Raw genomic sequence first — 18,796 nt, forward strand, 5'->3', positions numbered from 1 at the left:
GTTTGGTTTTGTTTCCTTCTATTTTCACTTTTTTTTTGTATCTTCTAAGTCGTTTGGTCAATGCTTGTAATTTCTGCTTCTTTTCATCTAATTGCTCTATTGCTTCTTGTTGTGAGATTTTACCTAACCTTTTTCGTTTTTTGTCTGATATTTCATTTCTTATAAATTGTGTTAGCTGTCCGATGTCTTTTCTCAGTTTTTCTATTCTGATCTGTAGCCTGTGTTGCCATGCTGGTTTTGTGGGTTTCTTCTGTGTGTTGGTTGGTTCTGATCTCTGCCTAGTGTGTATATTTAGAGTAGTGAGTGCTCCTACATAAACCAGTAGTTGTAACTCTTCCATAGTTGTATTTTCATTTATTTTCTTGTGTATGATTGTGTTGATAGTTGTTATTGTTGTTTCGACTTGTGGGCTATTTGGTGGTCTATGCAAGAATGGTCTAATGTCTGTATTTGTGTCTTTGTATTCTATATATGTCAACTGAAATTTTTCTTCTATATCTAACATGTGTGTCACTTCAAGTTCTATTTGTGCTTGTTCTGGTGGCTGTCTTAAGATTTCGTTTTCCTCTGATTGTTTAATTGATGCGTTTTGTTCTTTGTTTGTTTTCTCTGGGATGTTTGAGTCCATTACTGTATTATCTTCTTCTTCTAATTGCACATTATTTTGTTCCAGTAATTGTTGTACTTGTTGTTTGATGTTTTCAAATTCTGACTGGGGTATCCTGTTATTTTTTATTACTACACAGATCTGATCAGCTAGTCGTTGCTCTGTTAAAAATTTTAATTCCGGGTATCTGGTAATAAATGTTGTGTATACTTGTGATCTGTATCCAGTTGTGTTGGTTCCTAGGTTTGTTGCTTGGTAATAACAGAACATGAGGTGTCGATTAACTTCATCTGACCACCTCATCCTCTGTCTTTGTTTTCCTTCTAGGGTGGTTGCAGGAAGCATATCCTGCAAAACACCTCTATTTGGATTTAAAACATTTTCCAGTTGGCTAGCAGTGTTGTTACCATTGTGGGCGGGCATAGGGTTCAAGCGTCGTCCCCGACCATGACGGCGCTTGTCCGAGGCTTCTTTAGTTCTATCCTGAACCAAGTAATCACACTAATAGGGGGGTTAGCCCTATTAGTGGTTTGTTCTTTTCGTCGCCTTTTACGACTGGCAGAACATGCCGGAGGCCTATTCTTTTCCCGGGCCTCCACGGGGTAGTTATTATTATTATTAATATTATTATTATTATTATTATTACTATTATTATTTATTATTATAGGCCAACATCCACTAGAAAATTGCGCCAAATACAAATTCCAACACGATAATATCTCGAAAACTGTACTTCTGTATATTATTATCATTTATTATTTATTAAAAATGTCCGATTTTCTCGGTGAGAAACTCATTTTCCTTACATCCATAATAAAAACCTATCACAAGTTCAAATCCCAACACCATAATTGATCACACATACGAACTTTCTCCCTCACTTATCTCTTTTCACTGGTAGCCTATCATAATCGCATCAAATGATAAACTGCTACGTAAGTCACGTCCTTTGATTTTGCAGGGGGGAAGGGACTGAAGACTTTATTTCAAGCAGTACGGTCATCACTTGTTCTCCAACACAGTCAGCACACACATATTTGATATCGCAGTGCAGTCACCACGACGTCCGCGCTCCAACTGAATTACTTGAAATCCTAGCCACCCCCTGGCCAGCGCACGGAGACACTGCCTACGCCTGTCACGTGCAGCGGCTGGTCACTAGTGCGGGGGGCGAGCACAGCGATTGCTCCCTCGTCGTAAACATGTTTTCGCTGGACACACTGGAACTTGTCGAGTTTGACGTCACAGCGGCCCCTTGTCCGCTCACCATGTGTATTCGTCGCCTCCGCACGTTTCCCGCCAAAATTGTCTGCCTCGGAGCTGAATCACACAATGGTCGACCGTTCCCTGAGCAAATCCGAACCTGCAGATACCGACCTCACACAGTTGTTCGCCACGTGTCCTTGTGCGATCAAGGATGCAGTGCTGCACTTTTGGCGGCAAAGTTTGCTCGGCAGTGGAATCCGCCATGACTATATAACAGCACGTTTGGTCCGCACTAGAACGCTCGCTAATTGACTCGCTCTCGCGAGCGCGTAATAACTGTACAATCGCTGCGCCGCCGCCCTGCTTACGTCACACACCCTCCATACACGCGACGGACATAGTCTTCTGTAAATACCTGGAAAATGACTCTTTATTTCAGACATTACGGTCATGCAGGTGTGTCCCAACTGACTTCTCCACGCTCACACAGCAAAACTCCAGAGCGCAACTGAGGTACGCGCGGCCGGCTCCATCAGCAGCTCCCTGGCCGGCTGACGTCTACCTACCTCACACAACCGCCAGAGATGTTTGGAAAGTTCTATCACGTGACATGCTAAAAGCTATATCGGTCCTAAAGTTCGCAGCACCGACGGACGGGTACCGACACGCTTGCTCTGTCCAAACCACCCTCACGCCACATACAGCCCCACCAGCACGTGTGATGGAGCACAAAGGACGCCCTCAGCCCCATAAACTTTGCAATTCAAGACCGATAGACAGGAACCGACACGCTCGAACTGGAATGTTTTTTCTACCGAGTTGGAAACTTCCTTGAAATCACAACGCGCGATTGATCACGTGGCTCTGTCAGACAAAGAACGCTCTCACTAAGTTAACTGATCACCTGATTCTCATTATTCAGCCCACATGCTTCGATTATCTAATCCAGGATCTTGGCGAAAACACACGTCCGTACACATGAGCCATCGCGCGCACCTAGCTTAGTACCTCCGCAAGTTAATGTAACAAAGTCTGCGTGAGTATTTAATTAATCTGATCAATTAATTAACCTCTCTGATGTGGAAAACTGCCACGTCCACCTAGAGTTGGAATCAATTTTCGCCACTGCCACACCCACCTGGACTTGAAATGAAGTAGTTAAAGTCCCTACCGACCACCACGTCCTTTTACCGACCCATGTTCGTTGGCTAACATGTACTAATGCCTGCGTCCGTTTACTAACTTGCACTAACGTGTGCTAACCCACTTTAACTTATATCACATTCTGCCTATACAAATAAGCCAAGCTTCAATTCTGATGGTCAGTTCGTGTTTCGCTACCAAACACAAGAAAATTGTGGCAAACGAAGCCACTAACCTAAGTCAACTGTGATGACTCAAAATCGTCTGCTTTGCCTCTCTCACACACCACGAGCGCGAGCCCGCCCACATCACAGTCTGGACCTTTATACTCGCGTCGGACATACTCCTGTATAAATATTCTAGCTAAACCATGACCCTAATACTGTTGTTCAATACACACGGTCTAGCACATAGCCAGAGCACACCCCCAGTACCTAAGCCGAGAGCATTGCTCGCCCCATCTTTAGTTAACCGCTGAGAAACGGAGATGTGCTGCAATCACATCCCTCGCGCTCTCGCAGCTACTCACCTCAGCAATTCGATCTAACAAACCCTCCAAGTAGAAAAAATAACAACCAACTCGAACTCTCTCGTATTCTATCTCGTCCCACAAATACGTAACGTACATTTTATTTACGCATCGAGTATACCTATCACTCTCATACAAAGAACACTTGTCCTGATATACCTGGTGTCATGTTGCACAGTCAGCAGACACGCAAACAGCTCCTAATTTCAGTGCACAATATCAAACTGCTCCTAAATAATGCAGTACACATAACTGTAAACACCATCAGTACTCGTAATCTGTCCAAATAACGCACAGCAAAGTAACTCAACAGACGCGCGCAATCAACCTGTCCCACATTAAGTCACACGTCCGACAGCTCTCAATTCGCTCAAAGGCCTCTGTTCGACCCTTCAAACATGACTTGATGACAGCCGCATTCATACCCAACACCTGAGAAATTCATATCACCTACACGCCGAACATGACTATACAAGCCAGGCCACGCTAGTCGTCTGTCACCGTCCTAACTCAGTGCTATCCAACACACATGTTAAGGCCGCATTCCATTGCTTGCCGGCCTATATGCAACACCTTCACGTCTGTTGTCAGAATAGCCGAGAGCGAGTTCACACACGCACCGTCCGCACACATCCCAGTGCTTCTCTCCCCTCTCAGTCTAAAACGATCATTTGAAAATTAAAAAAAAAAAAAAGAAAACTAAGAGCCCAGTCAACCTCTCTCGAAATTGTATAGTGCCCCCAAAAATAGTTAACGCTCGCTTTCGTGTTTTCTCAGCTTATTTCTAAATTCAAATTCTTACCGTAACAGAAATTGTTCACCAAAATAATACTGAATGCGCTCCCCCCCCCCCCTCCTACCTTTCCAGCTCTCAACATTCGCAAATGTTCTCAACCCTCCTATATCCCAGCACAATCGATTAATCATTCTTATTCCGTCTTATCGAATTTACTGGCCTAATTTCCTAAGGACCCGTTATCGAAGTACCATCCTGCTTTTCTTTCTGATGCTTCCTATGCTTACTTTTACAGATATCGCTAAATTACCTCCACAGCCCCCCTCAATCTACAAACACACACACACACACACACACACACACACACACACACACACACACACGGTCATCCTCTCTACTCATCCCATAACATAAGCAATAGTAACTTTACAATCCATTATATACAAACCCTACACAATGTAAGCTACATTAACTTTACAATACCCACTACATGCCCCAATTCCTAAGGAAGCACTGTGAACCCGCTCTTTCTTTCTACACACGCCACACTCAGCGGTAATCAGCCCTTCTGCATCAACGGACGGAAGTCCCTCTCAGAACTGTTCCACAAATTCGGCGATCGCTTCCCTTCAACACAAATGCGTTACTCTCTCTTCTTCTTCCTTGCCTGCTCGCTTTTATTCTACAAACTTATCCAGACTCATAGACTACAAGAACACACCAATTTTTTTTTCTAAGTACAGCATCCTTTAAACCACTGAATAACTAGAAGCAAACAGACCAAAAAATTATATTCGCGCTCTCGAATACCGAAGTCGTTGATCTCATACTTATACAGTTAAATCTTACGATCGCGGTCTCATTTGATTGGCATTCCACAATAAGCTAAGTATCCGAAATACACTCTCTTGACCGCTGTTACTCTGGAAATATCTCTACCGTCCTTACGACTTCCTCTCTACTCGTCACAAATGGTTCAAATGGCTCTGAGCACTATGCGACTTAACTTCTGACGTCATCAGTCGCCTAGAACTTAGAACTAATTAAACCTAACTAACCTAAGGACATCACACACATCCATGCCCGAGGCAGGATTCGAACCTGACCGGAGCGGTCGCTCGGATCCAGACTGTAGCGCCTAGAACGGCACGGCCACTCCGGCCGGCTACTCGTCACATAACATAATCAATATTAACTTTACAGTGCAGTATATACAAACGCTACACAATGTAAACCACATTAACTTCACAATACAGTATATACACATTTGACACAAAACAGTGCACTTATCCAGTATATCTCTACAGCATGCGAAAAAAATATCCTATCCCTACAGCGTCTATATACAGCAATGCTCCCCAATCCTAGGAAAGCACCGTCAACCTGTTCTCTCTACAGACCCGACACTCAGAGCTAATCTTTCCTCTTACATCAGCGGACCTAAGTCACCCTCAGAACTCTTTTTACAAATTCGGTATTGTCCACTCCTCAGCACAAAAGCCTTACTGTCTCTCCTTCCTTATCTGTTCGCTTTCTACAAACATCCTCAGACTCATAGACTGCAAGAACAAATGTACTTTCTCCATAATATTACACCATTTTAGCTGTACTTCTCAATATCATGCACTAGGCTACACCCTACCGATCACTAGTTCATCATAATTCCCAAGATATAGACTTCAAATTAATTCTCTACAAACGCCGAACTTTATCTATGTGCAGCATGCTGTAAACCCCTGACTAACTAGAAACAAACATACGCAAAATGATATTTCCACTCTCGAATACCGGTCTCAGTCATGTAACATTTTCGAGATCTTGGCTATAATTTACACCTCAACTAAGGTCTGTCCCAGGTCTAGAGAACAGACAAGCATGTATCCAACACACCACAATCGATATTCACCCAGCTAAATAAAGGAAGAAAATGTGCAGAACTAGTCAACGGAACAATCTACATCCCATCTAATAACACTCCAACCCAAATCAATCATCTTCTCAAATTCTGACTTGATCACCAAAGCCGCCCAACACATAATATTACTTCGCTATTCGGTCGTCTAGAGGACATCAAAGTCCGCTCTTACAGATCCATACACTCCAACAGGTCTCTGCATTCGGACAGCTGCTCCAGTTATTTATTATAATTTCTATATCTACATCTACATTTATACTCCGCAAGCCACCCAACGGTGTTTGGCGGAGGGCACTTTACGTGCCACTGTCATTACCTCCCTTTTCTGTTCCAGTCGCGTATGGTTCGCGGGAAGAACGACTGTCTGAAAGCCTCCGTGCGTGCTCGAATCTCTCTAATTTTACATTAGTGATCTCCTCGGGACGTATAAGTAGGGGGAAGCAATATATTCGATACCTCATCCAGAAACGCCCCCTCTCGAAATCTGGCGAGCAAGTTACACCGCGATGCAGAGCGCCTCTCTTGTAGAGTCTGCCACTTGAGTTTGCTAAACATCTCCGTGACGCTATCACGGTTACCAAATAACCCTGTGACGAAACCCGCCGCTCTTCTTTGGATCTTCTCTATCTCCACCGTCAACCCGATCTGGTACGGATCCTACACTGATGAGCAATACTCAAGTATAGATCGAACGAGTGTTTTGTAAGCCACCTCCTTTGTTGGTGGACTATATTTTCTAAGGACTCTCCCAATGAATCTCAACCTGGTACCTGCCTTACCAACAATTAATTTTATATGATCATTCCACTTCAAATCGTTCCGTACGCATACTCCCAGATATTTTACAGAAGTAACTGCTACCAGTGTTTGTTCAGCTATCATATAATCATACAATAAAGGATCCTTCTTTCTATGTATTCGCAATACATTACATTTGTCTATGGTAAGTGTCAGTTGCCACTCCCTGCACCAAGTGCCTATCCGCTGCAGATCTTCCTGCATTTCGCAACAATTTTCTAATGCTGCAACTTCTCTGTATACTACAGCATCATCCGCGAAAAGCCGCATGGAACTTCCGACACTATCTACTAGGTCATTTATATATATATTGTGAAAAGCAATGGTCCCATACCACTCCCCTGTGGCACGCCAGAGGTTACTTTAACGTCTGTAGACGTCTCTCCATTGATAAGAACATGGTGTGTTCTGTTTGCTAAAAACTCTTCAATCCAGCCACACAACTGGTCTGATATTCCGTAGGCTCTTACTTTGTTTATCAGGCGACAGTGCAGAACTGTATCGAACGCCTTCCGGAAGTCAAGGAAAATAGCATCTACTTGTGAGCCTATATCTAATATTTTCTGGGTCTCATGAACAAATAAAGCGAGTTGGGTCTCACACGATCGCTGTTTCCGGAATCCATGTTGATTCCTACAGAGTAGATTCTGGGTTTCCAAAAACGACATGATACATGAGCAAAAAACATGTTCTAAGACTCTACAACAGATCGACGTCAGAGATATAGGTCTATAGTTTTGCGCATCTGCTCGACGACCCTTCTTGAAGACTGGGACTACCTGTGCTCTTTTCCAATCATTTGGAACCTTCCGTTCCTCTGGAGACTTGCGGTACACGGCTGTTAGAATGGGGGCAAGTTCTTTCGCGTACTCTGTGTAGAATCGAATTGGTATCCCGTCAGGTCCAGTGGACTTTCCTCTGTTGAGTGATTCCAGTTGCTTTTCTATTCCTTGGACACTTATTTCGATGTCAGCCATTTTTTCGTTTGTGCGAGGATTTAGTGAAGGAACTGCAGTGTGGTCTTCCTCTGCGAAACAGCTTTGGTAAAAGGTTATTTAGTATTTCAGTTTTACGCGTGTCATCCTCTGTTTCAATGCCATCATCATCCCGGAGTGTCTGGATATGCTGTTTCGAGCCACTTACTGATTTAACGTAAGACCAGAACTTCCTAGGATTTTCTGTCAAGTCCGTACATAGAATTTTACTTTTGAATTCACTGAACGCTTCACGCATAGCCCTCCTTAAGCTAACTTTGACATCGTTTAGCTTCTGTTTGTCTGAGAGGTTTTGGCTGCGTTTAAACTTGGAGTGAAGCTCTCTTTGCTTTCGCAGTAGTTTCCTAACTTTGTTGTTGAACCACGGTGGGTTTTTCCCGTCCCTCACAGTTTCATTTATTATTATTATTATTATTATTATTATTATTATTATTATTATTATTATTATTAATTATGATTTATTATTTACTATTATTTATATCATGTTACCTAACAATCTGTCAGATCCGTTGTTGAAAAGTATAAGCATTGACCCAGATTGTCCAACATCTCTGTAACACTGGGAAAAGGATACATGTCAGTGACAGATTTGGTGTTCAAGTATCTGTAATCGCAACAGAATCTGTAGTTTTTAGCATCTCTGTGGGAAAATGACTACATTTGCGTTCCATGGAATAACACTACGTTCTATTGCTCCTTGTGCCAGTTGCTGGTCAATGGATTCTTCCATCAATAATTGACACTTGGGTACCTGATATGGTTTCCTAAAGACTGGAGCACTGTTACCTGTGGGTATATGATGTTGTGTAACAGGCGTCGCTGGTAAAGGACTATTAATGTACAAATCTAAAAACCATAGTACCAAAACTTCCAGCACTTGTCGGTCACTTCCTTGCAAGCAGTTCACTTTCTTACGTAATGCAGACGCATTCATGATTTGCTTGTGATTCTATTTGACACATGACCTATCAATGTCTTCTTCATTTATAACATCTAAATAGGCAATCATCAGCGCCTCTGGCAGACTGACCTCATCCCTACACTGATAGGAACCATAAACTCTCCATTTCTATTACTAAACTGTGGCACACATCTACGCACGGAACAATGGATTTTATCTAACTCTTCGTTTCTTTGTAGTGGTTCTAACACAAACAAAACCTTTTGCGACACATCAGTATCTGCAGGAATTTCTGTACCTGGTGGTATGTTAACATGGAAACCAATATTTAGCTGGAATGTTTACAGTTTAGTTGGCCACATCTTCATGATTGGTGTACCTTTAAACATTCTCTCGCTTGCATTTGTTGTTCGTAGTGGAAAAAAGTTCCAGTGAGTTCAGCTGTGTGCCACAAAAGAAAGATTTTCGCGTGATGTTTATCAAGAAAGTCTAGTACGAGGATTGCAGAATAATCTTCACCAACATTCCCCAACTCTTCTATGAATTTTTGAAAACTCTTAGCTCCAATGTTAAAGTCAAATTGAGTTGTTCCTAATGTCTTCACGTAGTTGTTATCTACTCCACGTAAACTGTATCATGGAGACAAGTGTCTTCTTGCCTGTGATCCAGACTAATGGCTGACGGGTGTGCATCTGTGTCTACCAAACCCCTATGTCACTTGCCCTGTACTAAGCCTAACAAACAGCATTCTATCTCTGCATATGTGTGTGGAGCGCTAAATTCTAGTGGGAAAGCCATCTGACGGGCGATGCATTCCCGTTTGTGTTTAACAGACGAATTTTCTGGTGATGTTTCCCTCGTTTCTTATTCCTACACCAACTCGACCACACTCATAACAATGTCGTTGGCGATATTGCTTCTGCAAATGACCCTTACATACACATCTGTAACATCTTACTTCAGAGGTGAAATTACTTCATAGAAATATCGATTTCATCCAGCTAATAACTTTGGACAGGTCAGACAGGTTCTCCATGGTGTCAGGATGGAGAATCTGAGCCCTATTTTCAGCTTCACACAAGGTAACTGCATCAGCTTATACTCACTGCGTCAGCTCATATGTCTGTGCATTAGTCACTCACATCATATCCGAAAAAAATTTCATTTTCTCATTAGGCTTCTGCAACAAATTACTCAATTTCTCACTAAAAAAACTCACACTGTTTTCCTTTGGGTAGCGTTGACTCAAAACGTAATCAGCTCCTGGAACTTTCCTGCCTTGCTAAGCCCCTCATAATAGATTATATGTGTTTTAGCTTCACCCTCTTGACTGCAAGGTACCCATATGCAGTGAGCCGTGCATGCTTCGTGTCCCCATCTTTTACACCCTATTTTTAACGTACTTCCAACTCACTACGTTAACTTAAATTACTACTGTCACTGAGTTGCTGCTTTGCCTGACTGTCAGCGGTGTTAGCAGCGTGTATCGATATAACCCCTCTCGTAGTATCTTTGCTTGCCACGCCTGTATTCCCACGTCCCACCCGGTCTCCATCTCTCCACCCTCCTTACCCTCTCCCAAGGTGGCTTCCGCCAGCTCCCCCTCCCTGATGATGTCCTCCTCCCCTCCATCTATCCCTCCTACCAACTTTGATCCTCTCTCCCTCTTCCTGTGTCTGTTCCTTTGGGCACCCTCCCTCCCTCCTCCCTTTCTCCCCACTCCTCCCCCGGGCCTCCCCTCCCCTGTCCCTCTACTCCTCCTCCCATCTCCTCAGCCATTGGCATCTTTGTTCTCCCCTCTCCACCCTCTCCACCCCCTATCACCCTTCTTCCCCTCTTGGCAGGTCCCCGGACTCGTACACGCTATGTGGACTTTCGCGCGCCGGAGATCATCGCCATCAGTGTCTCATGTGTGTGACATCGTTTTGTGTTTTTAGTGTCCGCCGTCACGCTTCTACATTCACTTGTGCTGTCGGATTCATCAGTGTTATGTGCGCCGTGTCAACGTGTTTTCAGTGTCGTTATCGTCGAGTGTGAACAGCTCCGTGTTTTTGTGTATCTGTGACGACTATTTTTTGCCCGTCACTGTGGTCATTCGCATTCTCCTTTCTTGTACTGTTATTGTCAACACTATGGCTGAAGAGCGGCGTAGCATGCCGCTGGCAGCCTCCCTGATTGTTCAGGTATTACAATAACAATAAAGGAAAAAAAATATCTTTGCTTGACTGCTATTACTTCCCGGTCGTCGTCTGTCGTAAGCCAGTTCGGGTCGCGAGTTCGGGCTGCCAGTCAGTTGGAACGTGTCTGGAGCGCAGTCCAGACCTGCCCGTCAGGGAGTTGTAATGCAGCACTAGTGCGGTCGGGTTGGTGCAGCAGTGAGGTCTACGTCGACATGGCTCGCCCGACCATTGTCGCCACGCAGCAATTGAGCCGGGCCACGGTCTTGGTGGATCGTCGGTTGGTCGTCCTACTGGACAACGCGTTTTGGCTAGCCGATCGTTCATGAGTCGGCTGCGTGTGTGTGTGTGCATCGACTCCCGATTTGTCTTCGTGCATGCTTAGTTACTGTTTGGTATCATTCAGGTCTTCGTGCAAGTGTTTGTCAGGTTGTGTGTCTGTAGTTGTCGTATTTCCACTGACGACTATTTTAGATGTTGTCGTCATTCTGAGAGGAGTCAGAAGGGTTGCTGCGGACTGGGGAAGTTATCTCCAAGCAGTGCAGTCGGCTGGGTCCGCTGGTGGTCCCTGCACAGTGTCGGAGCGTGTTTGGAGCTGTACAATTGCTACGAGCTTCGTGTTTCACCGACCCAGGACGTCAAAGTTGAGTAGTGGTTTCAACTACCCAAGCCACGTCCATTCATGTTGTGGTGGTTCGTTTCGGTGCTTCACTGTTGGGGAGGTTTTCCTGTGAGCAACACAGAGTGTTTCTATTGCTGAAATTTAGCCGCCATGCGGTGCAATTAACTATATTGGTTGACTACAACATTGTATGTAATTTTGACAGCTAATACTCGTACATACTTCATTGTGGATTATCACGTTCGTAACCTTTTGTGTTTGAGTTCTCATGTACTGATTGATGACAAGCAAGTCTTTGTGTTGGTCGGTCCGTGGCTGCCCCGTGGTTGGGTTCCGACGGATCGAGTGTAGTTGGGCTCACCACCTGTCTCACCTAAGCGAACGAGGGCAGACCGACCTCCCTGGAGGCTTCTGAGTGCCGTCGTCTTTATTGTCTTTCGCACCGGTGTTTAATTATCTGTTTCCAGCTACTTAAAATTTAAGGATTATGGTTATATTTTATTAAAAATTTTGGAAAATTAATTGTGGGCTTTCAGCCTTGCAACTGTATTCTTGAAATTATCTTCAAGCTTAAACATTGCTGCCTTATGCCTTTAAAAGATTATGGTAATTTTTTATAAAGTTTGATACTTAATTGTGGCCTTCAACCATTTGTATTGCACTTTGCATATGTTTGTTCAATCTACCTTGCCTTGATGCTTTCCACCTAGCTGCGATATATGCTTTTTTAATCATTTTATTTGCTATTTTAACTGCATTTATATCTTGTTGATTTTAAGATTTCTTGTTTGGAGGTCTTCAGCATTTGGTAAAGGTTCGGCTATGTGCCGCTTTGGTTGTAAATGTGTTATTAAATTACAATAAATTACAATCAGAAGGTGAAACTGACCCCAACCTTATTTGGCCCTTTCCACAATCCTAATTACCTGTTCTGCCCAGCGGGTTTAGCGGGCGTTTCATGCCGACATGTTTCATTTATTCATTTGCACAATTTCGCAATAGCTAATGTGTCTGTAATTAACAGTTGCGTCCTATATTGATTTTCCAGAAAAAGGCATTATTAAATTTGCTGCTGACGGATCGAAAAAAGGGGAGGGTGCACTTCACACTGTCTTAACTTCTCCTGACTGCTGTACCATAGCTTGTGAAGTGTCAGCTTGCTTATGTAGCTCTAAATGAAGACGTGCTCATGGGCTTTTACTCGCTCATTTGAAGTAGTGAAAGCTTCACCCATAGTAGCAGCAAGTGTTTAGACCACTTTTCAGTTTATGCTACTGCCGGTACTGAGGAAAGATATGGTAAAACTACACTTATATTACACTGACAGATACAACAAATGAATAGTTACCCCGGACCATAGCCCAGTGTGACTGAACAGTCCTGCTCCAACTGTTGAAACTTGTCTACAAATGTCACATGTATCTGGTACAGATTTAGTACATGGCTACTCACGACCTGATAAGTTCCAAAATTTGCACCTCACTGGCGTTAAATACATTTGCCTGGTATTTCATCTAAAGAATTAGAAATCTGCAGGTTCCTGAGGTTTAGCAAACGACACTCTGAGTGTGGAATTAATGTCCCTACGATTCGACATGACTTTCAGAAAGCTCAACAGGAATATGCTTCATTCACTGCACTGTGTAGCACGGGAGTGGAGGTCCAGACGGTTATGACGATGATGGCGTAACGTAATCCTGCTATGGGCTGCGTCAACCGACTTAAACATTTCTAACGCTAATATGTTGGCGCCTGGATTAAGATCCCTGCTGTTGTCGGGATGACGGAGCATAGAGTGCGGTGGAGCAAGACGACTGGCACGCTGAACAACAATCATGAAACATTAACGGCACATGAATTTATTAATTTAAAGTTATAATCGTGTATTCTTCTCTGTGGCGGCACTCAGGCCAGCGGCAATGGAGCGGGTGGCCTCAGAAGTGTCAAGTCTGTCTCAACAACCTTTGGAGGTCATCGTCGCGGTGGCGTCCATACACGTAAACATGGTGTTGGGAGGGCGGGTAGCGGGTCTCGGTGGCGGCCAGCGTAGCTCGTACAGCAGGCACTGCTGCTGAGGACAGCGACGGCGTATTACCAGAGCACTCTCCTGGACGTCGAAGGGGTGTGTCCGAGTACTTTCTCAGCAGCGCTGATTGTGACATTGGGCGTTAAATTGGCTTGTCTTGGCTTGGTGTTGGTAATAATAGATCTCTGTTGTCCAACAGTATGCCGAAATTTCCTCAGTTAACAACAGAAAATTATGTCAAATGACAAAGAATAACTGTTGCGCTATACTGAATCATACCTTAAGGGCACTCGGATCATATTCTTATATTATCCTTTTTGGGCTTTATTTATTTAGTAAAAGGGGCATCTTTATTCAGGGCAAATTTATGTGGAACGTAATGACCACTACTGCAGGATATGGGCGTTTTAATTTTTCATACACCATACAGTCTGGCCTCATCCTGAAGATTGGTTTAATAACAGCAATGCTTTATTGTACATGGTCCTATGTCTTCGGTGTGTCCTTGCCTCTTCCGGCCACGGAACTGACTCACCAAGTTTAACGGGGATGAAATCTTCCTTTTCGTCCCACATGACGTGTTGTCCCACAGTGATTCCAGGAACCATTTATTGCTAGATCAGACTAATTATCTGTACTTTAACACATATAACACCAGTCGCCAGCCTCAATTTGGCCCGTGAAACACGGATAATATTGTCACTGCTCATATTGCATTATTCAGTCTCCTGCAGCAATCCAACTCCACTGTTTTGCAAAACGTACGGACGAGATAGATAAAGTAGCATACTATATCAACTACCCGAGTATGATGTCAGAGATCTCATGTTGGCAGAGATCTCATGGTGGTCATAGTGCCAAATTTGGCTGTTCCCGCAACAAGAGGCAAGTTGCAGGGACGGGAAAAGACAGCGTACGTAGATCAGCGAGCAGTTACGGTGGACTGTGGCCGTTCGTTACATCATGGCCTGACGCAACATCTGGATGATTTCACAGGGAATTACACAGGGAGAAAAAACATCTGGAAACTGGAAGAAGGACGAAGTATGACGAGTGTAGCCCGGAGTTTGGTACTGCTCACAGCATTGTTTCAAATGCATAGGGAGCGTTCCGAAGCACGGACACTGTTGCCGTAAGGAGAGGAATTAGATGGTCAAATGTCCCTAAGCACTGTGGGACTTAACAGCTGAAGTCATCAGTCCCCTAGACTTAGAACTACTTAAACCTGACTAACCTAAGGACGTCACACACATCCATGCCTGAGGCGGGATTCGAACCTGCGACTGTAGGAGCCGCGTGGTTCCGGTCTGAAGCGGCTAGAACTGCTCGGCCACAGCAGGAATTAGTCAGCTGCAATCAACTACAAGAGCAGATGACCGCTGCATTGTGTAATGGGGAAGAGTGAACCCGCCCAAACAGTGGGTGTAATTGCAATCACATTTAACAGGACTGCAAGGAACGCTATCTCGTGCTTTACAGTGCCCGCCGACCAGTACGTTGTTTTCAATTGGGATTCGCACATCAGCGGCAACGTCTGCGATGGTAACACGAGCATTGGAACTAGATCAACGGGAAGTGGGGTCCCGTGTTCTTCTCGGATGAGAACAGGTTCAGTATGATTACGCTAGGTTATTTTCTCTCTATTTCTTACATGCTCCTTTTGTCTTGTTGTCTAGCTGATGACCAATCTGTCGAAAGAGCTGCCTAACATCATTCCCGTACCCTCTCTTTGCCTCGTGTGTGAATAGAGATTCTGGACGCACCCTCATATGGTGAGTGGTGGGACCACACAATTTACCCAAGAACATTGTCAAATATGATAGGGCTGGTGGTCCAGGTGTTTTGGTGTGGAGAGGCATAATAATGCATGGGCGCAACCTATAGTACTATATTAAGCAGGTCTTTCTATTTATAGTCTAAGTTCCATCGAGCTATGTTACTTGGCAGTGGAACATCACGCGAAAGTGATTTTCGTCCTTAAGACTTGCACACCAGCGTTCTTTCAGAAGACGCTCAGATCCGGCCACTAGATTGAAAAACAGGCACCACAAACAGTCACTACGTGATCACCAACTGGCCTCCGAAATCTCCATAAACATCACATACTAAAGTCGAAAATGAGGACCCACGCAAAATCCACTTCAGGCTTCCATCGGAACAAATGAAATTTATTGCTTCTTATAACACATGGAGAAGTCCGTCTCGTTATCAAATATTACTTCCATATAGTTGTTTTTACAAGGTACTGATATAAGCCTACCTCTCGCTCATTAAGTCACCCCGCCAAGCCTTTCAACATCTACACGGTAAACACACTCACCAATTCTTTCCGTCGTTTTCTGTAGCAGAACAACTCCTTGATCGCTGAGTATCTCTCACTCCCATCAAATGAAACTATATGGTTCCAGAGACCTTGTAAAGTCTCAAACATCTGAGATGTATATAAGCAGACTGAAGCGACAACTGAAAAATTGTACCAAGGCCGGGATTCAAACCTGGCCTCCTGCTCACTGGGCAGATGCTCTAACCACTAAGCCACACAGGCACAGTGGCTTTGCACGGCTGCACGGATTACCCTATCGTCCGTCTGCATATATACATCATAGATGTTTGAGACTTGGAGAGGTGTCTCGGACCACATAGTTTCATTTCATTAAAGCACCTGTGCATGGGTTTCAGACAGAATCCCCCATTTCGTTCGATGCTGAAGTGATATTCCAATACAAATGGAATGTTGCAGTGTTATTCGAGTGCTTGTCAGTAGTGGACAAAGCCTGGAAGTGATGTAGTACTGTGACTACAGAGTAAGCTGGTATTTTCACATTAATGAATCATTGCAAGACCTGAAAAAATCGATAAACAGAAAAACATACACTCTAAGGAAAAAATCATGCACCATGAAAGAACATCAGTGGTTGTGAGGTGCATGTACAGACAAATAAATAATTACAATTTTAGAAAAAACTGAAAGATTTATTCAAGAGAAAGAACTTCACAAACAGAGTAGGTCGGTAACGCATTGGTACACACCTGGCCTATACGAAAGCACATATTCGGCTTGGCGTTGATTGACAGGGTCGTTCGATATCTTCCTGAGTGACATCGATCAAGTATTCAGTCCAACTGGCGCGTTAGCTCCTCAAAATCCCGAGCTGGTTAGAGGGCACTGCCGCCCAAGGTAGGGTTTCGCAAGCATGAAGATAACCAGTAGAAATTCTCGCCGCGTACAGGCAGGCGTTACCTTACTGAAAAGTAAGCCCAGAATGGCTTGCCATGAAAAGCAACAAAAGGGGGCGTAGAATATCGTCAACGTATAGCTGTGCTGTAAGGGTGCCATTGATGACAGCCAAAGGGGTCCTGCTATGAAATGAAATGACACCCCAGACAATCACACCTGGTTGTCAGGCCATATACATGTAAAGTAGTCACGCTGGTATCCCATCCATGTCCGAGGCGTCTCCAGACACGTCTCTGCTGCCCATCAGGTCTCAGTTCGAAGCAGGACTCATCCTGAAAACAGTTCTACTCCAATCAGTGAGATTCCAGGCCGAAGACACGTCTGGAGACGCTCTGGACAGTGGTGGATACCAACCCGACTGTCGCCCGCCATATGGTCAGACAGCCAGGAATGATGGCCTAGAGTGCCATTTCTTTTCGTAGGTGGACCCCTTTGATTGTCATCTGCTGCATCCTTACAGCACAGCGGTAGGTGACGATATTCTACCCCACTTCATGAGAAGCCATCTTCACCTTACATTTCTGCAAGGTAATGCCCGCCTGGTTATGGTGAGAGTTTCTGCTGCTTCTCTTCGTGCTTGCCAAAATCTACTTTGACCAGCAAGGTCGTCGAGTCTCTCTCCAACTGAGAACATTTGGAAAATTCTGCTTAGGGCCCTCCAAAAAGCTAGGGATCTTGACGATCTAACGCACCAGTCTGACATAATTTGGAACGATATCTCTCAGGAAGAAACCCAACAAATCTATCAATCAATGCCAAGCCCAATAACTGCTTGAATAAGGACCAGAACTAGACCAATACATTATTTACCTAGTCAATTTGTGAAGTTCTCTCTCTTGAACAAATCAGCCAATATTTCTGCAATTGTAACCATTTGTTTCTCTACACATGTACATCACATCTACGAACTTCCTTCATGGTACATCGTTTTTTATTTGTCTTCAACTGTACTAGTACAGATTGGGATCTAGACCCATTGCAGGCACTTATCCACTGAGCCACAGCATTTGTGTTTTGTTTTTTAAATCGCGACCACTAGGATGACAGCTACGTCGATTCTGTATACCAGTTTGATATTTGGTTGGTACCAGCTTTAGTCTCTGTTCGTATGTTTGTGATAACAGTGAAGCTGAACACCTCATTTATCGCTTTACTTTTAACTACTTGTAGTAATGCTACATTACATGTAAAGCAGTGCAACTCACCCTTTCTCAGACCCAGACTGCGCAGGTACGCGAAGAAGTTCTGGGGCCGTCCTTCAAACTCTGGTCGCGTGAGCACCTCTCGTATGAGGCTTCTGGTGGAGACGATGACGGTTAGGTCACCGCCCAGACGAAGGCCCACCACGGGCGACTTGTACTTCTGGGCGAGATATGTGAACGCCTGGTACTGCGATCCCAGTTTCTTGCTCAGCTGACGGACACCAGGGTAGTTGCCCACCAGGGGAAACCACGTCGGACCTTAGGAGGCACCCAGTAATACATATATAGAGGCGTCCAATAACAAGTGAATTTCAATGCCTCAGTGAAATGCCTGATTAGTAGGTAGTCGATTAATACTGTCTAGCTAACCTAATGTGTTCAAAAGTATCCGGACACCTAGCTGAAAATGACTTCCAAGTTCTTGGCGCCCTCCATCGGTAATGCTGGAATTTAATATGGTGTTGGCCCATCCTTAGCCTTCATGATAGCTTCCATCCTCGCAGGTATACGTTCAATCAGGTGCTGTAAGGTTTCCTGGGGAATGGCAGTCCATTCTTCACGGAGTGTTGCACTGAGGAGAGGTATCGATATCGGTCGGTGAGGCCTGGTACAAAGTCGGCGTTCCGAAACATCCTAAAGGTGTTCTATAGGATTCAGATCAGGACTCTGTGCAGGTCAGTCCATTACAGAGATGTTATTAT

The 18,796-nt window shown here is 44.3% G+C and overlaps 1 protein-coding gene across 1 annotated transcript in view; it reads right to left on the reverse strand.

The window, feature by feature from the left end:
- The window catches only part of LOC126188611 (methyl farnesoate epoxidase-like), a 198,557-nt gene that overhangs the window by 109,414 nt on the left and 70,347 nt on the right, over nt 1–18,796 (reverse strand). Inside the window, exon 2 of the mRNA XM_049930213.1 lies at nt 18,099–18,353. Within this exon, the coding sequence (XP_049786170.1) occupies nt 18,099–18,353 (255 nt within the window). The remainder of the gene's footprint in view (nt 1–18,098; nt 18,354–18,796) is intronic.

This window comes from Schistocerca cancellata, chromosome 5 (assembly GCF_023864275.1).
Source record: "Schistocerca cancellata isolate TAMUIC-IGC-003103 chromosome 5, iqSchCanc2.1, whole genome shotgun sequence".
NCBI classification, from domain to species: domain Eukaryota; kingdom Metazoa; phylum Arthropoda; class Insecta; order Orthoptera; family Acrididae; genus Schistocerca; species Schistocerca cancellata.